The sequence below is a fragment of the Myotis yumanensis genome, unplaced genomic scaffold (assembly GCF_028538775.1).
Source record: "Myotis yumanensis isolate MYYU_CA2020_CCGP unplaced genomic scaffold, mMyoYum1.0.hap1 SCAF_13, whole genome shotgun sequence".
In the NCBI taxonomy this organism is placed as follows: Eukaryota; Metazoa; Chordata; class Mammalia; order Chiroptera; family Vespertilionidae; genus Myotis; species Myotis yumanensis.
Window position 1 is genome coordinate 19,031,278 of NW_027223764.1, and position 23,439 is coordinate 19,054,716.

Here is a 23,439-nt window from a genome sequence, read left to right on the forward strand (position 1 = left end):
CTAGTTTCAAATGCAATTTCAGTGATATGTCTTAGTAGATGAATAACAGAGGTTAGTTCATATTTCCATCTAGTTCAGCATTGCCTTCCTGGTAGTAAAACCAAGGAAAGAGCTTTTCAACGTGTGGCTCTCAAAGAATTAGGGCTGTATCTCAAACAGTTCATATTTTCTTAGTTATTTGTTATTAATCCTTTTCATACCTATTTATATTTTCAAATAGAAAGCTAAGTTCAATGAAGTTATTCTTCACTGTGTACAAAAGGACTTCTTTTTAATATTTGTCCCTCAAATGCCTTTTTTAAAAATAATTTCCAAGATGTGCTGTCATAGTTCACACATTCCAGAATTTGGTGAACAAGTCTACAGTTATATTCTCTCTACTTTTAATCTTATTCTCTCACCCTTTATTTTGCTATGCTACTTTTTCCTGTTTTTTAAAAATAAACTTTATGCACCCAGTATTTTAATTGCCTTATTATTTAGGTAGATTAAAAGAATCTTGAGCCTCTGAAATTTTCTCCTTCCTTGAAAGTTTGTGTTATCTTCTTTTTTAACCTGGTGACTAAATGTATTATGTTTTGAACTGGTTAGTGTTAGTGTTATGCACAATCAAAATATAGCAACTGAGAGCCATTAGAATTTTTTACAAGTATTTTTCAGACCGTTAAAAACCATCGAAAATCCTTTGTACCTGTGAGCAGTGCTGGAAACCCAGAGGTATAGTTGGTTCATCTTATGAAACAAGGTGTAACATCAGCAGTTTAATGTGGTTTTTTTTACCTTCTTAGCTGTGGCAGATATTTTAGGGACTAGCAGTTGTTCATCATGTGTAATTCATATTAGTGAGGCTTTAATAGGTCAATAGCAGGAGTAAGAGTGAATACTTATTACAGCATTTTAGATTTGGAAAGAGAATTTCTCTCTATAATTTTGTCAATTTGAAACATCTTTTTGCAGGGGAGGAGCTTTACTAACTACCCCCAGTGGACCGGGCTATCACATTATGTTGCCTTTCATTACTACGTTCAGATCTGTGCAGGTACGTGATTTCTAAGGAAGCCCCGACACTGGATAGACAGGCGTGACAGGAACAGTTGCCACATTTGTGGGTGGAGATAGGTTTCCTTATTGCTTAATCAAATGGTGGTATTTACTTAAAAAAGGAGTTAAAGTACAGAGTACAGTTGTCACAGTACAGGTGTCGCAGTACAGTTTGTGCTTTTGAACCACCTCACTCTCTTGAAGTTTGTTAGAAGTAAGAGCTCAGCAACTTGCAAGAACTGACTTCTCACATGTATATAGTGGTATGCAGCAGGGCTTCTGTTGCTGCTGCCAAAATAAAAGCAGGTCTTTAGTGCACAACTAGAAAAACAAACCAGTGATTACTAGTTTACAACAGTGTTTGGTTTCCATAGGGGCAAGCTCCTGGACTACTGTTAACATGGAGGATCTGAATTTTTATACACAGCTTTTCTGCCTCACATTTTTGCCTGGGAACATTAAGCACAATTTTATGTGGAACCTTAGGGAATGTTTTATTTTGATAGCATTTCAGAATATTTGAAGTAGCATCTTATCATTGAGAACAGTGTCTTGGTCGTGGGAAATAGTAAAATATCTTTTGGAGCGTGTTGGCCTGCAGACTGAAGGGTCCCAGGTTCAGTTCCGGTCAAGGGCATGTACCTTGGTTGTGGGCACATCCCCAGTGGGAGGTGTGCAGGAGGCAGCTGATCGATGTTCCTCTCTCATCGATGTTTCTGGCTCTCTATCCCTCTCCCTTCCTCTCTGTAAAAATCAATAAAATATATATATATATTAAAAAAAAAGATCTTTTGACCTAAGATGATAAAATAGGATTAGATTGTGACTGCTTTATCAGTATGATCATAAATCTATGGATTCAGAAGTTTGTCTACTGTCTGCTAATTTTTTAGGACTGAGGAAAATGTATTATAGTTAATCTTGGAATTTAAATCTAGTCTTCTTGATAAGTGAGAGTTTCATTATAAATACTTAAATCTTCCAGGTTTTCTTCCAAGTTGTTTTTCAGTGGCTTAGGGCAAGAATTTGTATCTGTTGAAGTGAAATGTGCTTTTCCGTTAGCTGGACTGATTTCTATATTTTCTCTATTTTATTCACTCTTGCCTTCATTCATGCTGTCACCTCTTCTCTCCTCATCTTTCCCTTCATTTCTTCTTTCCTGTCTAAATCTTTTTTTTTTTTTTTTTTTAATACATATTTTATTGATTTTTTACAGAGAGGAAGGGAGAGAGATAGAGAGTTAGAAACATCGATGGGAGAGAAACATCGACCAGCTGCCTCCTGCACATCTCCCACGGGGGATGTGGCTGCAACCCAGGTACATGCCCTTGACCGGAATCGAACCCGGGACCTTTCAGTCCACAGGCTGATGCTCTATCCACTGAGCCAAACCGGTTTTGGCATCCTGTCTAAATCTTGCCAGCCTTCTTAAGGCTTATCGCAAATCCCTCTTTTAATCTATAGCTCTGAAAGTCTGTACTATAAATTTTGGCCTTTGGTCTTATTTCTTCTTTTTTTTTTTTTTAATTAAATTTTTATTGTTCAGATTACATTTGTTCCTCTCCCCCCCCCCCCCCCATAACTCCCCTCCTTCCAGTTCCCGCCCCACCCTCCGCCCTCACTCCCCACCCACTGTCCTCATCCATAGGTGCACGATTTTTGTCCAGTCTCTTCCCGAATCTCCCATTCCCCTTACCCCCCCCAAAATAGTCAGTCCATTCCCTTTCTATGTCCCTGATTCATTATAATCACCAGTTCATTCTGTACATCAGATTATTTATTCACTTGATTCTTAGATTCACTTGTTGATAGATGCATGTTTGTTGTTCACAATTTGTATCTTTACCTTTTTCTTCTTCCTCTTCTTAAAGGATACCTTTCAGTATTTCGTATAATACTGGTTTAGTGGTGATGAACTCCTTTAGCTTTTCCTTGTCTGTGAAGCTCTTTATCTGACCTTCAATTCTGAATGATAGCTTTGCTGGATAAAGTAATCTTGGTTGTAGGTTCTTGGTATTCAGCACTTTGAATATTTCTTGCCATTCCCTTCTGGCCTGCAAAGTTTCTGTTGAGAAATCAGCTGACAGTCGTATGGGTATTCCCTTGTAGGTAATTGAGTCTCTTTCTCTTGCTGCTTTTAAGATTCTCTCTTTGTCTTTTGCTCTTGGCATTTTAATGATGATGTGTCTTGGTGTGGTCCTCTTTGGATTCCTTTTGTTTGGGGTTCTCTGCGCTTCTTGGACCTGTAAGTCCATTTCTTTCACCAGGTGGGGGAAGTTTTCTGCCATTATTTCTTGAAATAGGTTTTCAGTATCTTGCTGTCTTTCATCTTCTGGCACCCCTATTATTCTGATGTTGGTACGCTTGAAACTGTCCCAGAGGCTCCTTACACTATCTTCACACTTTCGGATTCTTTTTTCATTTTGCTTTTCCAGTTGGGTGTTTTTTGTCAAATCTTTGGTTTGATTCTTGTGCTCCTCTGGTCTGCTATTGGGTATAATATTCTTTATTTCAGTCCGTGTATGCTTACTTTCTAATTTCTTTATCGTAGCATCGAGGGTCTCATTAGTTTTCGTGAGGCTCTGCACAAATTTATGGCAAGCCCTCAAAATTGCGATTCTTAGCTCCATATCCTCCATTTCTGTCATGTTTTTTTGTCTCCGCATCTTTTATGCTTTCTTGGTGCACCCCCTTGTGGTCTTTGTGCGCAGTCTTGTTCTAGCCAAGCCTTAATTGTTGTAGTTAACACTAGAGGGATTTGACCACCAGGCCGACTGGCTGCAGGAAACAGCTGTGTGGAAAACGTCTGCCTTCTGGGGAGGCGCTAATCCAGCCTTTGCCTGAGGCGATTGGCAAATGGCTGTGCGCAGGGTTTGGGCGGGGCGGGATCCACAGGGCGGCGGAGGGAGCAGTTATGGCAGCTCTCAGTCCCGTTCCCAGAGGCTCTGCTTCTCAGAACCCCGGCAGCCGCTGCAAACCTCGGAGAGAAAGCTACCCTCAGGTTCCAACTGATGCTGGATAATCCCGCTTCTCCCGTTTGAGTCTGAGTCCCTAGAGACTCGCCCGGATCTGGAGCCCAGAGTCTGAGACTCACTCCCGACCGAAAACGACAACCGCGCCCTCAGCCACCAGCCCGCTTTGCACGCGCACCTCGGTACCTTTGTATTTTCCACACTGCGCCGCCTCTGAGCCTCGGTTTGCTGTTCTCTTTCCTTCTAGTTGTAGAGTCTCTCTTCAGCCAGCTTTCCTGTGGTTCTGGGTGATGTCTGTTCCGTCTTTTAGTTGTATTTTTGAACTGGTTGTTTGCGGCAGCGGTCTCCGGTGTTTACCTACGCCGCCATCTTGGTCTCTCTGGTCTTATTTCTTTTAATAATATTGTCTTGTTTGTTCTCTAAGTTTTTGTGTGTATTTTCTTTCCAGAAAATCTCGAAGCTTCTTGAAGGCAGGGATTGTAATCCATTTATGTTTCTGACCTTTCTACTTGTGAACATTGTTAAATTGAGCAGTAAGGTGTAGTGAACACATGGAGTCAGAAACCTGGAAACTTCAGTTCTGGCTCTAACACCAATTAATTATATGACTTTGCAAAAATCACTTCACTACTGTAGACTTCAGTTATTCCTTTGTGAAAGAAGGAGTTTTAATTACATGATCTCACCATGATGCTGTCAATGGCAGCATCACACCCTTAGAGATTAGGGTATTTTGTAGGTCTGTTCAAAGCCAAGCAAATCTATCTCTGCCTTCTTGGAGCTTAGTATGTTGAGTCACACTGATGCAGAGATATATGGAAGAGATACAGATAATAAACATTAAATAGGTTTTAGAGTTTAATTGCAGATATAACAAATACAATATATAGTTTGTATACACGTATACAGACAGTCCTCGGGTTACATCGGACTCGACGATGTACGTCTTTTCGTGGTTACATCGCCATCTCCCATTTATTTATAAAAGTTCCATCATTTCGACGTATGTACATATGTGCTTTATGTTTTTTATTATTTATTTACCACAAGTAAAGGTCAGGAATTGTTATCTTTTAAATGTTTTTTACTGTTTCACTTCATCACTGCTATGTATGTGCTCCATGTGAGTGACGTAGATGCTTATGTAGGTGGGTTCTGAGTTACAGCAAAAATCGCGTTACGTCGTGCCGTAGGAACGGATCTCTGATGTAACCCGGGGATCTACTGTATTTATATATTGCAATAAACTGTCATACTTAATGGAAATGAAATTAGTAAAGAGATTTCCATGTCAACAATATACTTTGAATTTACAAAAAAATTAAATGGTGGAGCCAGTGTGATTTAATAGGAATGTTCTTTTTTAATATGTGAAGCAGTAACATTCTAGGAAAAAATTATATTCATAAAACCCTTTTTAAAAATTGTTCTTATTCAAATGAGACATGAAATATTTACTTTTATGAAATTTTGGAACACATTAGAAGATACAGCCTTCTGTGTTGGTATAGAATATGACCAATGTTTTGAAGGAAATACAGTTAAATTGAGCTCATCTCTTCAACTTTTCTCTATCTACCTAGAACCCGTCACTATGTTTACCATCACCCTATTTCTCAACCCCTGAATTAAACTCAATTCTCTTCCTTCCTGGAATTTTATATGCAACCAGTTTTTTAATCCTTTCTCTATGATGACTCCTGGACTGACAGCTTTTAATTTCCACGCCCTTTACTAAATCAGCCTAAATAAATTAATACTTTAGCTTCCCAGCTGGTTTTCTTGCCTCTAAATATGATGGATACTGAGATTGGCACCACATATAAGCAAAGGAATTAAAGAAAAACATATTTTTGAAAGGTTTATTTTGTGGCTGTGTATAAGATAGATTAGGGAGGGCTCAAGCCCCTCCCTCCCTCCTTTGAACATGCAGGGCCCTCTACCTAATATCACCATGTTCACTTCTCAGAAAATCAACTTTCATCTATATCGCCCCTTCTGCTACAGGCAAGCCAATCTGCTTCCTGTCACTTGTACTAGTATGTACAGTTTGTTCTCAACTTTGTATATTTGAATAGGATATTTATTGAACCTAAAATGTTTCTCTGCCTCGTCTGTTCTTATTTTTCCCCCTGTAGACCTGACTTATAAATACTTCACTTCAGAGAGCTTTTCAACCTATCACTTTACTCTCTGCCATTTAATACCTAACAATTGCGTTTATACGCTGTTATTTTATACCTGTTATAGATTGCTTTGTAAGGATTTTATCTCCTGTGTTGGATAATGAGCTCTTTGGAAACAGGGACTATACTTTCTTTCTCCTTTGTATTCCATCAAGTAATAATGTTGCTGAGTACTTCATAAGGTGCAGTGTGTCTAGAATATACATATTCATTAGGTATTCACCTATTGGAGGCCTTAGAGTGCAATAGAGAATCACTATGGATCCAAACAAAGGGGCAAAGTAAATAAATACCAGATTGTTGGAAGGAAGCACCGCTGGTGGTGGCAGTTCTGTTAAAAAGGAAATTGAACAGACCATTTGAGAAATTACTGGGGCCTAAACTAAAATATTGACTACATCTTCAGAGAAAAAGATTGCTTTTCAGTTCAAGGGTACCTTTGAGTTGTATGCATAAAATAGTTATCTTTTATCTTCGTCATAAGCAGTAATATTAGCAGTGGAATCAAAGTTCAGAGCCCAAGTCCTCGTAGTAGTGTCCTTGTGGGAAAGCCATGTAGTTTGTAATCCCAGGCCAGCTCTAGGCAAATAAGGGACTCTGAGAGGTTGAACATTGAAACATTCCTAGTGCATCCTGATTCAAACATTAACTGTAAAATATTTGTCTCAAAACTTTCATGTCTGCTGGGATACAAAAAGAAATTACTTTGGTAGCTAATCTTCGGTGACTAAAACTGTAATGGAGTGCTCCTATATTTACCTCTCAGTACTTCTCCAGAGGTTTTCCCTCTGGGACCTGTAGTTCTTTGACAATATGTGTCCTGAGTATTGAGATTTTTTTTCCTCCCCAGACAACACTACAAACTGATGAAGTTAAAAATGTGCCTTGTGGAACAAGGTAAGCTTTCCCCTCACTAACCAACCTCCCTTTAGTTCAGATGGAGTTTCTGTTCATAAGCTATAATCAGTTAAACATCTTTGAAACGGCATGACAGTAACTCCAGGAGTTTTCTCTTCTGGGCATTATATGAGGAAAGTCCTGTCTCCAACAGGAGCTTTTTATCTTAAGAGTCATTAGGGTGTTAGTGAAAAGAACCAGCAGACCTAGCTTTATACGTATATCAGCACTGCCACATCTGCTTTATTGAGTTTTGTTTTTTTAACTAGACTTCATATCTTAGTGCACTTTTAGGTTTATAGCTAAATTGCGCAGAAAGAACAGAGTTTACATATACTCCTTGCTGCCACACATGCCTTTATTGACTTTGCTAAGCTCAGTTCCCTCATTTGTAAAAATCAGGTAATAAGACCTATCTTACAGTTATACCAAGGGACAGAATTAGTGTATATGAAGTGCCTAACCCAGCACTTGATCCAGAGTAAGTACTCAATAACAGATAGTTTAAAATGAAATCATCTCACCTGTCATCTGTAGTATTAAAAGCCATCTAGAGTTTCTGATTCAGTAGGTCTGGAATGAGGCCTGAGAATTTGCATTTCTAGCAGAAGTTCTCAGGTGATGTAATGCTATTTCTGGTTTTAGGACCTTACTTTGAAAATCGCTACACTAAAGAGTTTTAAGGAAAGAAAGGCAAGCAAGGCATATATTATTTCTAGAATATAATTAGTACATTGAATTGTATCAAAAGAATAATGTAAAATTGAAGGTATTTTTTAAATGCTTTATTTTAAATAACTAAAATATTTATTACAAGCCTATATAAAAGAGGCTTTGACATCAGTGGAAGGACACATGCTTTTAAAAAGGGAACAAATTTCCTGTGTTTTAAGTTATTTGATAAGTTCTCTCTAGGTCTGTCTGTCAATTTTTTTTTTTTTTTTTATGGATTCCCTTTAGAGATGACTCAAAATTGGCAGCTAGTGAGATTTTTGGTAAATTTCATGTTAATCTTTTTGCTTTCCTATTTTTTTTCAGTTTTTTTTTTTTTTTTTTTTTTTTTTTTTAGTGAGCATGTATTACTCTTTTCTTGTGGGGTGGGGGATGTCATTGTAAGTTGGTAGGAAGGCTTAGTTGTTTAGTTTCAAAATCTCTAATTTCATGTACCTCAAGATGAAGTTCACATGTCCCTCATGGTGGCCCAGGAAGTATAGGAACCACTAATTAACAAGACCTATCTTTCTAGTGTGTTAGTTTTACTTGAGGAGCAAATTATTTTTATACAAGAATAAATATGGATAAAACTTAAAACTCTTCGATTAATTATTAAGATAAAGCAGGAAACCCAAAGGATTTTAGTGTGGCTGGCCTTCATACCTCCTGAGGAACCATTTTACTTGGTTTCTTGATGGAAGACTTTGAGAAGAGAACTGCGTTATCTGTTGGCCAGTTAATAAGGGCGAAGAACTAAGTAGCTTTAGGTTATAGGTTTGGTCTTCATATGAGCTGAATTGATCACAACAGTTACAGAGGTGAACCTTTGTTATGAGAGGAACTAGGTGAGTGTGTAGGGTTATTTGAGTAGTGATCAGTGGAGTCATTTTAATCAGTAATATATGTCTTTAGATTTTCCTTCTAAATTTCCATCTTGTGGGATATGTTTGATGATCTGGGATTATAATAGAATTTGTATTTGGCTCATGCTTTTTCCTTTTTTTTTCTTTAGCGGTGGGGTCATGATCTATATTGATCGAATAGAAGTGGTTAATATGTTGGCCCCTTATGCAGGTATGGTACTGATCTGTTCTGTTGTTTTAAAGTTATAATCAGAGTATAACTGAGAGATTCCCTGAAGAATAGAAAGGTACTTTTAAAGTTTTATGACCTCATTTATTTATATATGTATAGAAAAATAATCACTGGAATATTTTCCATTTCGAGAGAATGTTGGCAGAAATAGGTTACAAGTTCTAGACAGAGTTGACTTTTCTGCAACTGTATGGGTTACTCTTTGTTTTTAAAGAGCAAGACAGTCATTGATTATTTCTAGAATTTCTAGAAAGTAGCATTTTATCCAGTCAGGATGAGAGATCATTTTCATGCATGCTAAAAACCTATAATTGATTAAGTCCTAGGCCACATTGATTTGTGACCATAGAAAAATCTTTCCTGGTTGTGAGTTATGCTATTACTTGCAAAGCAATCTGAAAGTCCTCATTGTGGGGAAAACATTTTCTTGGTAAAAGATGAAAACCTAGAGATGGAGTGGGTACTGTTAAAAAAACTTAAGAAAATCTGTCTTTGTTTGGTTTGAACCCTCCCCCCAATTATTTTTGTAGCAGAATACACATAAAATAAATCATCTTAACCATTTTTTAAGTGTACAGTTCAGTGGTATTAAATACATTCAGATTGTTGAACAACCGTCACCAACTCTATCTTGATAACTCTTCATTTTGCAAAATGAAACTCTATAAACATTGAACAATAATTCCCATTTCCCCTTCTCTTCAGCCCCTGGTAATTACCAATGTCCTTTTTAAGGTTGAATAATATTCCATTGTATGTATATACCACATTTTGTATATCCATTCATCCATCAATGGACATTTGGGTTGCCTTTACGTTTTAGCTGTTGTGAATAACCTATGAACATAGATGTACGCCGGTCTCTTTTAGTGGAAAGATCTGCCATTCTACCTTTATCCTTATTATTAAAATTGGCATGCCCAGTATGTACAGGAGACTATTTGTCGAAAACAATTTTAAAAGGTGAAGTTAGAACCTTTTCCCTAAGAAGTTTTTATTTTACTTAAGAAGACATAATACCAAATATATATTGGAATGTAAGGTCATGCTAAATTTCATGTCACTGGATCAGGCACAAATAGCAAAAGGATTTCATACCAGAGAACAGGCTGTATTACTGCCAGGTGGATTTGGATTCTGTTTTTCAGTGATTAAGTATTTTCATTGTCCTTTTTCATCTACTTTCCCTAGCAACAAATCAGTGGGATGAATTGTGATTGGAAAAATAGAAGAAAGGGAGATTGCTTTTCTCTAGCCAAAGATAAAGAGGAAACTATTGGTTCACCAGTTCATTTAGAAATGACCCAAGCAAATGAATTAGTCAACAAATATTTATTGGTGGCCTGTCTATCAAGGAAAGGCTAGTGGAGCAAGTCCTTGGGTCTGAACAGAGAAAGCAGCATGTGTTGTTGTTGTTGTTTTTATTTTTTACTTTTCAATTACAGTTAATGAACAATATTAGTTTCAGGTTTACAACCCAGTGATTAGACATTTATATACATTACAAAGTGATCACCCCGATAAATCTAGTTCCCATCTGACATCATACATAGTTAATAAAATATTATTGACTATATTCCCTATGCTGTACTTTACATCCTGATGATTATTCTGTAATTGCCAATTTGTACTTCTTAATTCCTTCACCTTTCTCACCCATCCTCCAACCCCCATGTTTGAATAGTAAAGCACAGGTTCAGGTATGGTCTAGTAGGTGCCCTTAAGCACATTTCTGAAATGCTCTGTTTCTCAATTTCCTCAATTAGATTTTTTGTGATAATTAAATGCTAATATATGTAAATTGCCTGGCATAAAGCCTGGCCCAATAAATGTTTGCTTCTTTCCCTTCTAGCCTGGTATCTTTTTTAACAGCCTTTAAAAACTGCCTTTTTGAAAATGGTCTTCTGCAGCTGCTTCCTTTTATTCCCACTGTTCCTCAATTACTTAAGCCCTCTTTACCTCTTAGCTAAACTTTTGCTTTGTAGTAATTGCTTTACACTTTCCTGCCTCTGATCTTTGTGCCTCCCAATTCATCTTCATACTGCTGCCAAAGTACAAATCTGATTGTGGCATGCCTTCGCTTGAAAACTGTCAGTTCCTTATACCTCTAAGATATGTATACTCTTCTTAGTATGGAATTCGAAGTTTGCCTACTAGAATTATAATATCAGTGTAACTTTTACCTTGGCTGAATTAGGAGATACATGAGTAAACATGGATTGTACCTCTCCTTCAGTGTTTGATATTGTGAGGAACTACACTGCAGACTATGACAAGACCTTAATCTTCAATAAAATCCACCATGAACTGAACCAGTTTTGCAGCGCCCACACACTTCAAGAAGTTTACATTGAATTGTTTGGTAAGTATCTTACTTGTTTTGAATATGTAAGTAACCAATTGGAAATCTTGTTCAACTCGTTTATGGATGCTATAACAACATTAGTAAACATGCTATTTGAGCATGCCTTCTGAATTTAAAATAGAGCAATTGTGTTTAAAATATTCTTTATCTTAACACCTTTCGTACTGCTCAGGAGTTTTCTCGTGTTTCGCGTGCCATCTGTTAAGGACCGCTCATGAGTGTTCTCATTTTTCACGCCCATGGAAAAAGGAGCGAATCTAGATACTTTTGTAAATTTTGTTTGGTCCCTCTTCATAGAGGAAAATGTTTTACACAGTACCATACGTTAAAAAAGTACTAGGAACTTTAATTGTTTAATTTTTTTTGTAAATAAAAATGTTATCATTATTGAAAAACAACACCTAAAGTGCATTATGATGATTTAAATAACATGCAGTTTGCCCAAAAACGTGCGGTCCCTGGCATATGTCTTAGAGATTTCTATTCGGTACGCAGTGTGTTAAGCTTAAATTTCTTATGATTAGATTAATTAGTTGCTTAGACAAGCTGTTTTAAGAATGACGAAATTAGTGCACTGAGGAGATGGGCCCTTAGCCCAGCTTGTGCCCTCTCACAGTCCAGGACCCCTCTGGGGGAGTGGCCCTAAGCCAGCAGGCGGACATCCCTCTTGCAGTCCGGGATCCCTCACTCCTTACTTCCGGGCTTGCTGCTCCTTAGCGCTGCTGTGGAGGCCAGAGAGGCTCCCGCCATCACTGCTGTGCTCGCCAGCTGTGAGCCCAGCTTCGGTCTGAGCACCGCTCCCCCTGTGGGAGTGCACTGACCACCAGAGGGTAGCTCCTGCATTGAGCGTCTGCCCCCTGGTGGTAAGTGCATGTTATAGCGACCAATTGTTCTGCCATTCGGTCGATTGCATATTAGGGTTTTATTATATAGGATATCCATTTTCTGAAATGCATAATACATAACTATATCCTGTTTTTACTATGATAATTTACTAAAAAATAGCTTCGTTGCTATTTTAATAGATAATTTAGGGAAATTTAGAAATCTGTGTCCTGGAGTTTCCCAAGACCCACCTCCAGGTTTGATGATTTGCTAGGAGGTCTGACAGGACTCATTATATCAGTGGTTCTCAACCTTCTGGCCCTTTAAATACAGTTCCTCATGTTGTGACCCAACCATAAACTTATTTTCGTTGCTACTTCATAACTGTAATGTTGCTACTGTTATGAATCGTCATGTAAATATCTGATATGCAGGATGGTCTTAGGCAACCCTTGTGAAGGGGTCACGACCCACAGGTTAAGAACTGCTGCATTATATAGTTGTACTCTCAGCTAAGATGCATTAACAGCAAAACAATAAAGCACATGGGTGAAGTCTGAAGGAAACCAGGCACGAGCTTTCAAGAGTGTTCTCCCAGTGGAGTCAAGCAGCATACACTTAATTACTCCAGCACTGAATTGCGACGTGTGAAAATGTTGTCTACTTAGGGAAGCTCAATAGAGACTCACTGCCCAGGATTTTTACTGGGGGCTGGTCATACAGGCACCCTCTGCATGGTATATATCAAAATTCTAGACTCCCAGAAGGAAAGCAGGTATTTGGCATAAACCACATTATTTGTATAAACAATTCAGGTACAGTGAGTTATTCTTATCAATTATGGGGTTGATGGAAATCCTCTCTAAGTCCCAGTTCCCAGGTGACAAGCCAAGGCTAACTTCCAAACAGGTTTTTCTAAGGATGGCAGCTTCAGGCCTCCTACATTTACTCTTTTTCTGCATAAATTACCTTTTTTGTTCATTCTTGCCTGACAATATTTTTTTCCCATTGATTTTGAGAGAGAGAGTGGAAGAGGAAGAGAAAGAAAGAAAGAGAGAGAAACATCAATGTGAGAGAGACATAGCAATTGATGGCCTTTCGCATGCCCTCCTGCACCTGCAATCCGGATACGTGGCCTTGACTGGGAATCAAACCCAAGACCCTTTGGTGTGCGGGCCAGCGCTCTAACTATTTAGCAACACTGGCCAGGGCTGCACAAATAACTTTTCATTTATAACAGTGAAGGCTCTGACCAGTGATTGGGTTGTTGCTATTGGCTCCTTACTTCTTCCTGGAATTCTTAGTGAATTTCTTAGAGGCAGGCATAGGGATGGTTAATCAGTTTGGAAATCTACCAGTTGATTCATCAATGATTGACAACTATTGGGATGGTGTCTGAGAAAACTGTTCTGTCCTGATTTGTCACGTCACCCATCTTTATAATAATGGTGAATGTACTGTTGAGGTGGATCCAAAATTCATGAGTTATAAGGCCAAATGAAGTGACATGTTTGTTGTCCATTTTTGTGGGCTTCAAAGACCTTCCTGTGAGCCATTCCACCCACCTTGTTCTCTCTATTTTTAAATCCAAAGTAATAGGCAGAGGTCCATGGAAATGAAATTTAGTTATTTGGATGTTTGGGGTAAAGATTGAAGAAAAAAAAATTTTTAAATGAGAATCAGGACATGTGTTAATTAAAAACAATGAATTGATATTAGCGACCTAGATTCTCTGTTTATTGGATCAACTTAATTTCTTTGATAATTCCTCACACTTTCTCCCACACAAGAGGAAAACTATATATATATATATATATATATATAAACACTTTCTCCCACACAAGAGGAAAACTATATATATATATATATATATATATATATATATATAATATACATATATTTATTTATATATATGTGAAGCACTTTAAGCTCTATGAAAGAATAGTACCATGGGAACTTTAGGTCTAATAATAATTGGTTTTGTTTCAATATTAAGACAATGTAAAAAAATATTTTTGAATGTCATGAGAGTTGTTTTTGGCTTCAAAAACAGATCAAATAGATGAAAACCTGAAGCAAGCTCTGCAGAAAGATTTAAATGTCATGGCACCAGGCCTCACCATACAGGTAAGCCTTTTTCCTAGAGAAATTCTCTGGGAATTTTGAGAGCTTTGAATTTAAAGGTCCTTTTATCATACTGTTTATTCTGCAATTATTTAGTTGAAGTGCTATAGTGAGTTATAGAATACCTTTCTAAGTTTGACTTTAGATCTCTGCCAAAATAAAATACTCTTAGAGCTAATCACGAATTCCTAGAGGGAACAGATAAGCTGAGGCTCTTACAAGGAAATAAAATACACATACTGCTAGTGTGAGGCATTATTAAGTTGCAATAATGGTTATAAATCAGTGTAAGAGTATCCCTTATGAAAGGAATTTCAAGTATAAGGTTTGGACAATAATTCTACACAAAGTAGATGTCCTGAAGCATTAATTGACAGGCAAATTGATTAGGTTATTGCTATAAGAGTTTAAGAGAACATTTCAGGAGAGTCTGCCTAGAAATGACTGTGATTGAGTTGGGATTTTAGGTATGTCTGGAATTAATAGGACTTATAGGGGGGAAGGAGTAAAGAAGGTATTTCAAGTGGGTGGAATGCCCTGAGTAAAGAAAGGCAAGGTAGCAGCTGAAATAATGGTGGTGGTAGCAGCAGTGGTGGTGGCAGTGGTGGCAGTGGTGGCAGCAGTAGCACTGGGAGATAGAATGGTGAGAAGCTATATGCCTGCTTTTTTTAGTCAGTAATTTTTTAGATTTAATTGAAATCCATTAGTGGATTCTAAAATCAGTTTTAGTGGGTCATGACCAGCATTTTAAGTAAAATGGAATTAAATAAGAAAATAAATCAGCAAATGCCATGTAGTTAGTTTAAGTCATTCTGTAAAATTTTTGTGTTACGTAAGTATGTGGGTAGGTTTTTGTATTAGCACCTCCCTAGACACTGTAAAATGTCTTTTTTGCTGTGGTCATTTCATGGTCAATAACATTTGAAAGCCTTGGTTCTGGATCTGGATTACCTGCGAAGTGGTAATATGGCTTCTCCAGTGTCCTTTCTCAGAGTTACTAGGAGATCAATTGATCGTATGCTGAACATTACTGCTGCTAAAGATGAAGCTTTGTTTTTTTTGTTTTTTGTTTTTATTTCTTTTTTTTTTATAATTAAATCTTTATTGTTCAGATTATTACATTTGTTCCTCATTTTTCCCCCCATAACTCCCCTCCTCCCAGTTCCCACCCCACCCTCCGCCCTCACTCCCCACCCACTATCCTCATCCATAGGTGCATGATTTTTGTCCAGTCTCTTCCCACATTTCCCACACCCCTTCCCCCCCCAAGCATAGTCAGTCCATTCCCTTTCTATGTCCCTGATTCATTATAATCACCAGTTCATTCTGTTCATCAGATTATTTATTTACTTGATTCTTAGATTCACTTGTTGATAGATGGGTATTTGTTGTTCATAATTTGTATCTTTACCTTTTTCTTCTTCTTCCTCTTCTTAAAGGATACCTTTCAGCATTTCATATAATACTGGTTTGGTGGTGATGAACTCCTTTAGCTTTTGCTTATCTGTGAAGCTCTTTATCTGACCTTCAATTCTGAATGATAGCTTTGCTGGATAAAGTACTCTTGGTTGTAGGTTCTTGCTATTCATCACTTTGAATATTTCTTGCCACTCCCTTCTGGCCTGCATAGTTTCTGTTGAGAAATCAGCTGAGAGTCGTATGGGTACTCCCTTGTAGGTAACTGACTGTCTTTCTCTTGCTGCTTTTAAGATTCTCTCTTTGTCTTTTGCTCTTGGCATTTTAATTATGATGTGTCTTGGTGTGGTCCTCTTTGGATTCCTTTTGTTTGGGGTTCTCTGCGCTTCCTGGACTTGTAAGTCTATTTCTTTCACCAAGTAGGGGAAGTTTCCTGCCATTATTTCTTCAAATAGGTTTTCAATATCTTGCTCTCTCTCATCTTCTGGCACCCCTATAATTCGGATGTTGGTACACTTGTAGCTGTCCCAGAGGCTCCTTACACTATCTTCGTATTTTCGGATTCTTTTTTCATTTTGGTTTTCCGGTTGGGTGTTTTTTGCTTCCTCGAATTTCAAATCTTTGACTTGATTCTTGCGCTCCTCTGGTCTGCTGTTGGGAGTCTGTATAATATTCTTTATTTCAGTCAGTGTATGCTTACTTTCTAGTTGGTCCTTTATCACACCATCGAGGGTCTCATTAGATTTCCTGTACATCTCATCAAGTTTATCGACAGCCTCTAGAAGCCTCTTGAGAGACCTCAAAAGTGTGGTTTTGAATTCTATATCCCGCAGCCTGCTTTCCTCCGGTTCTGTCCTTTGTGGCCTGTTTCTTTGTCTTGGCATTTTTTTATGCTTCGCTGTGTCGATAGAGTGGCTTTCCGTGTTAAGTGTCCCAATTACCTGAAGTAGACACTCTTGGTGCACCCCCTTGTGGTCTCCGTGAGCAGTCTTGTAGTCAAGCCTTGATTGTTGTAGGTAATTACTACTTGACCTCCAGGCCAACTGTCTGTGAGAATCAGCTGTGTTTGCAGTGGGAGAACTTCTGTCCTCTAGGGAGGTGCTAATCTAGCCTTTGCCTGAGGCTATTCGGCAAATGGCTCTGTGTAGGGCTTGGGCGGGGCGGGTCCCACAGGATCAACAGGGCGGAGGAGGGAGCAGTTATGGCTGCTCTCAGTCCGTCCCCAGGGGCTCTGCCTCTCTGTCCCGGCAACCTCGGGGGACAGCAACCGCTGCAAACCTCGGAGGGACCGCTTCTCCCGTTTGAGTCTGGGTCCCTAGAGACTCACCCGGATCTGGAGCTCAGTGTCTGAGGCTCCCTCCGGATTGAAACAGACAACCGTGCCCTCAGCCACCAGCCCGCGCCGCGCGCACTCCGCACCTTAGTATTTTACTTCAGCACTGCGCCTCCTCTGATTCTCGGTTCCTCCTAGTTGTAGAACTTCCACTCAGCCAGCCTTCCTGTGGTTCTGGATGATGTCTGTTCCGTCTTTTAGTATTTTTGAAGTGGTTGTTCGAGGCAGCAAACTCCCGCATTAACCTATGCCGCCATCTTGGTTTCTCCTGAAACTTTGTTTAATGTCACATGTCTCAAGTGTCTGTCTCATTGCTACTGAGAGTGTGCATTCACTGTTGCGTGATCGTGTGTTATCACATAAACAAGACTGGAAAGATGGCTAGCGTTTTTCCTATCCTCATTCATATTGCGCCATTATCTCTGATGGGTGCCTGAGGGGGAGCCACCAAAGTTAAGGGGTCATTTGAAATGTCCAGAGTTAACTGCAAAATTCTCTTGGTTGTACATTCAGTTGTGGCTGGAGTAGCTTTTCAGGCTTAAAGATAATAAATGTGAATATCACAGAGTCTTAGATTCTGCCTAGTTTGTTACTTGGAGATGTAGCTCATTCTTTTTAACAGCTGCCTAGAATTCCTTGTCATTATTATATAACCACTAGAGGCCTGGTGCACGACATTGTTGCACTGGAGGAAGGTGTCCCTCAGCCGAGCAGGGGTCCTTAGTGCTGCTGTGGAGGCGGGAGAGGCTCCTGCCACCGCTGCTGTGCTTGCCAGCCATGAGCCCAGCTTCTGGCTGAGTGGCGCTCCTCCTGTGGGAGCGCACTGACCACCAGGGGGCAGCTCCTGCATTGAGCGTCTGCTCCCTGGTGGTCAGTGTGTGTCATAGCGACCAGTCATTCCACCATCCTGTCGATTTGCATATTAGGGTTTTATTATATAGGACAGTGATGGCGAACCTTTTGAGCTCGGCATGTCAGCACTTTGAAAAACCCTAACTTAACTCTGGTGCCGTATGACATCTAGAAATTTTTTGATATTTGCAACCATAGTAAAACAAACATTTATATTTTTGGTATTTATTTTATATATTTAAATGCCATTTAACAGTCCTAGCTGGTTTGGCTCAATGGATAGAGCGTCAGCCTGCGGTCTGAAGGGTCCCGGGTTCGATTCCAGTCAAGGACACATGCCTGGGTTGCAGGCTCCATCCCCGGTAGGGGGCGAGCAGGAGGCAGCCAATCAATGATTCTCTCTCATCATTGATGTTTCTATCTCTCTCTCTCTCTCCCTCTCCCTTCCTCTCTAAAATCAATAAAATATATTTTTAAAAAATAAATAAATAAATAAATGCCATTTAACAAAGAAAAATCAATCAAAAAAATGAGTGTGTCATAGGTTCGCCATCACTGATAATAGGATTTCCCTGTTCTCCCCCTTTTTTTTGCTGTTAGTAAACAATAATGTAGGGAACATTCTTGGCACATCTCCTTATATGTAAAAATTATCTTTCAATTGGCTGTACAATTCTACATTCTTACCAGTAGTATGTGTGAATACTTATTTGTCTTCAACTCATTAGATTTGAAGCAATCAGATGTTAATTTTTGCTAATTGGCTGATAGATTTGAAGTTATCTCTCTCTTTGATTTGCATTTCCTTAGTTATTAAATGAGGGTGAGCATCTTTCTAGTTTTTATTTTTGTAGCCATTCCTATTCTCCCTGAATTGCCCACTTATCTGTTAGATTTTTTCTTACTGATTTGTTAGTAATGCTTTGTATATTCTGGATATTTTGTACACATGTTATGCAGTATGTTGTAAAATATTAGATATTAGGAAAAAGATGAATAATAACGTGAAATTAACCACTAATCTTACTATGCAGAGATAAGAGTTTGTTGTATCTTTCCAGATTCTTCTTAATAAGTATATTGTTTATAAGTATAAATAATGTTAAACTAAAGTAGAATTATGCCATAGCTGTTTTTTTCACTAGCAGTATATGTAAGCATCTTTTCAAGTCAAAAATAAAGATTTGCTGCATTATCTCTTTTAATGGTTTTATTTAATTAATCTCTATGGCTTCCAATTTTTACTACTATATGCATCTTTAATGACCAAGCTTATAAATACATCTTTTAAAATCCTTTCCGTAGGATAAGTTCTTAAATGTAGGATTGACAGGTCAAAGTGTACGCCCTGTTTGGCACTTTTTGATACATAATGCCAAATTGCTTTTCAGTAAAACTAGCAGCTTATACTCTCTCATCAGCAGTGTTAGCTGAAATTTCTGCCAGAGGAGTTTCATTATTGATATTTTTATGGCATATCAGGTACCTCAATTGGTGTATAAGTTTTAAAATTGGGAGCATAGTTCCCAGTCATTGTGTCTCAGTGGTTGAGCATCGACCCATAGGCTTGATCCCTAGTAGAGGGCATGCAGGAGGCAGCTGATCAGTGATTCTCTCTCATCATTGATGTTTCTCTCTCTCTCCCTCTTCGTTCCTGTCTCTGAAATCAAGAAAAATATATTATAAATAAATAAATAAATAAAATTGGGAGCATAGTTTATGGCTTTTATGTAAACACATCATCATTTTTGTTTCTTTTAGAATTTCTGACCTAGGTTAGAAACTCATATGCCAAATTAAATTAATACTCATGAATTTAATGAGTCTTAATGCTGTTAAATATGTAGTCCTTTTTCTAAGCATTGATGTATGCAAATGATTCTTGGTGAATTCACCGTCTTTACTAATTTTTTGGTTAATTTCCTTAGGGTGAGGTGTGTGTGTGTATATGTGTGTTAAAAACATTTAACATGAGATCTACCCTCTTAACAAATTTTTAATACATTATTATTGACTATAAGTAAAATGTTGTACAGCAGATCTCAAGAACTACTTATCGCTGTAACCGGTTTGGCTCAGTGGATAGAGCGTCGGCCTGCGGACTGAAAGGTCCTGGGTTCGATTCCGGTCAAGGGCATGTACCTTGGTTGCGGGCACATCTCCAGTAGGAAGTGTGCAGGAGGCAGCTGATCGATGTTTCTCTCTCATTGATGTTTCTAACTCTCTATCTCTCTCCCTTCCTCTCTGTAAAAAATCAATAAAATATATATTTTTTTAAAAAAAGAACTATTTATCTTGCTTGACTGAAACTTTATAAATTTCCTTAGATCTTTTTAGTTACATAATTATGCCAAAAAAAAATCTTGATTTTGCCTTCCACAGTCTAGTATTTCCCAGTCCCCGAGTCATCCTATTTTAATTCTTTACATAACACTTCTAATTATCTGAAATTCTCTTGTTCATTTATTTGCTTTTTGTTGTTGTCTAATGTGTTTTCTCCTCCTTAAATTTTAAATTTTATGAGAGCAGTCTTGCCTTGTTTATTGATGCATCCAAGGTGCCTAGATCAGCAGCACTTGGCACAGACTAGGTACCCAATTATTATTTGTTGTTAAATGAATATTCTCTGTAATAATCGCTATTTTAATTTTTCCCTTCTCATTTTTCTTGAACAACTACTATGGCAAATTAGAGTGGTGAAAAATAACATCCTTGATATTTATTTAGTGGTGTGACTATATTATATGCTGACTTTTGGTTTAAAATACATGTTTATAACCCAGGGGTCAGTTTCAACAGATAAATTTATTTCATCAGTTTGTGGGCTTGTTTTTCTCCTTACTCCATGTGTATGTTAATTTTGGTCAGTGTCTTTGGATATGTTTTTATTTTTAATTATTTTAAAATATGTATACACACACACACACACTTTATTTATTTCAGAGAGGGAAAGAGAGATGGAAACATCAATGATGAGAGAGAATCACTGATCTGCTATCTCCTGCACACCCCCTACTGGAGATCAAGCCTTTGACCAGAATTGACCCGGGACCCTTCAGTCCACAGGCCGACGCTCTATCCACTGAGCCAAACAAGCTAGGGATTTTTTTAAAATTTCTTAAATCTCATAATGCAACTTATTCATGGTATCTGTTACAAGTCTTTATAATTTCACATATTTGAAAATGACAAGGTTTCCCAAGATTGGCAAGCATGTAGTATGTTCTTCAGCCTCATATAGCAAGATAGACATCTATAGAAAACAGTTCTATTTTATCCTTCTTTTTGTAAGACTAAAAAGATAAATGGCTAGTCTCCTACTCAAATGCAATATGACAATGCTTTTCTTTGAATCATATTAAAATGTGTTGGAAGTCATCAGTATTTCTGATAGTCACATGGTGAAATCTGGCATCTCTCACCAATTCTGGTTCTAAATTTTTGTCTTCTGGATATCTCCATGAGTTGTTCCGTATGGTCTTACAGGCCTCACCTTCAACTTGTAATGAGTGTTTTCACCACAGTACCCAGTTTCTTAAGCCATTTCACTCTAATTTTTATAATAAGTTATGATAGTTTTCAAAATTATGTGCAGATTTGACTTCACTTTCACGTAAGGAAGGCTATGTTGCTTAAACATTGTAAAAAGTCTTTTTTCAAATGCCTTAAAAGAAGGGCATATGTTTAAAGTCTTTGTTGCTTAAAAGTTTAGCCAGTTTAAGTAAGTGAATGAATGAGTGAATAAGGAAGGAAGGGAAGGGAAGGGGAAGGGGGAAAAAGAAAGGAAGGGAAAGGAAAAGGAAGGGGAGGGAAAGGGAAAAGAGAGGGGGGGGTGGGGAAGAAGCCTTAGCCAATGTGGCTCAGTTGGTTGGGCATTGTCCCATGCATTGAAAGGTTGCAAGTTTGATTCCTGCACATGCCTTGGTTTCCAGCTTGATCCCTGGTAAGGGACGAGCAGGAGGGAGCCGATTGATGTTTGGCTCTCACATTGATGTTTCTCTCCCCTTCTCCCTCTCTCTCTAAAAATCAGTTTTAAAAAAAGTAAAAGTTTGAGTTTTCAGAGGAAAATTAACTTTCAGATCAGCAAAGTGTTTTGTGTATGCTTGCAGTGTAGGAGGGAGTGAGGGATGTTGAACTAGTAAAACCAACATGTCGTGAGAGATCAAGTCCTATATGTAGAAAAGTCAGCCTTCAAAAACTACGCTTCCCAAGTATGTCAAAGTACACTGGTTAGGAAAACAAAGTTTCTAGCAAAAAGTGTCTACAAAGGCAAGTAGACTTTGTTCTAAGTGAGATTCTAGAAAGAATATAAGCTATTAATTGGTATTTGTTTTCCTTCTGTCTTTGGCTGTTTGTTTATAGCCAGTACTGAGTGACTGCTGGTTTAGAAAGTGGTAAATTCATTTACTACTCACTATGTTAAGTTGCATGTACCCACCTGGGTTTTTTGTTTTCATTTTTGTTTTTAGTTGTTTTCTGCTTAACAATTTAAATCTGGGAATTTTACCTGTCTTTTATTTCTTTGGTTTGCAAATTGGAAAAGGAATCAAAATATCCAACTAAAGAGCTTTGTGAAAAGTCTTTTAAGAGAGAACTTTTTCCCTACAGAAGTTTATTTCCTCAACTGGTAGAATAGTTTTCCTGTAGTCAGGCTTCTTTTTTAAAAAAAAAACACAAAAAAACAAGAAGCAGCTTATCCTTGATTATTGGTGTGATGCTGAAAAGTAGATTTTTCTCGTGGGATCCCCACAGGTGTTAGTAGGCAGCTAGCCATGTTGTAGTTGTTTTGTTAGTCTCACTTGAGGAGCTCTTCTATAGAAGATTTAGTTTGAAGATTCATTTTTCAAATATACTTTGGCTTTTTCACTTTTATTTTTTAGGCTGTGCGTGTTACAAAACCCAAAATCCCAGAAGCCATAAGAAGAAATTTTGAGTTAATGTGAGTAATGTGCATGGGATCCCAATATTTTATTTAGGGCTGTCTACATATTAATATACCAGTCTGAAGGAAATGTCTGTGTAAGATATTACACTCTGGGGTGTGTTATGTGTTTATATTCCATACTTTAATTCTAGTAATATAGTCAAACCTCGGTTCTCGAACGTCTCCCATCTTGAACAATTTTGGTTCACAGAAAATGTCTCAGTTGTCAAACAAAACTTGGGTTCTCAACCCAACAACCCTTTCATGATCAGTTACTTATCTCTTAGGCAACAAAGGAGAGAATGTGCAATTTTGGGTCATTTTACCACTAAACCTCCTGTTAACATCTCAGGAAATTGTGCTGTGAATATTTTCACGTTTTTTGCTTTTGTGGCTGCTTATTATTATTAAACATATACAGTAAGTCACCATGGGTCCTGAGAAATTAAGTGATAGCAGCAAAGTGAAAAGGAAAGTTGTGAGATCACGACAGAGTTTTAAAAAGACATAATTGCAAAGCATGATAGAAGTGTTTGCATGTCTGATCTGTATATTTCATTTCATTTGTGTTAAATTTTTCATTTACATTTCATGTCCTTTTTGTTTTTATAGTATTTACTTATAGCTTAAACAGTACCTTAGACATGTACTGTATGTATGTAGCAAAGATTAAAACAGAATCATTGAGGGTCTGG

The 23,439-nt window shown here is 37.9% G+C and overlaps 1 protein-coding gene across 2 annotated transcripts in view; it reads left to right on the forward strand.

The window, feature by feature from the left end:
* Positions 1–23,439, forward strand: part of ERLIN1 (ER lipid raft associated 1) — a 42,609-nt gene that overhangs the window by 1,292 nt on the left and 17,878 nt on the right. The window contains exons 3-8 of one of the 2 annotated variants that reach the window (XM_070432533.1): positions 958–1,039; positions 7,050–7,096; positions 8,823–8,884; positions 11,142–11,267; positions 14,149–14,222; positions 22,701–22,759. In XM_070432533.1, coding sequence (XP_070288634.1) covers positions 958–1,039; positions 7,050–7,096; positions 8,823–8,884; positions 11,142–11,267; positions 14,149–14,222; positions 22,701–22,759 — 450 coding nt within the window. The remainder of the gene's footprint in view (positions 1–957; positions 1,040–7,049; positions 7,097–8,822; positions 8,885–11,141; positions 11,268–14,148; positions 14,223–22,700; positions 22,760–23,439) is intronic. The other variant, XM_070432532.1, reaches the window with a different exon arrangement.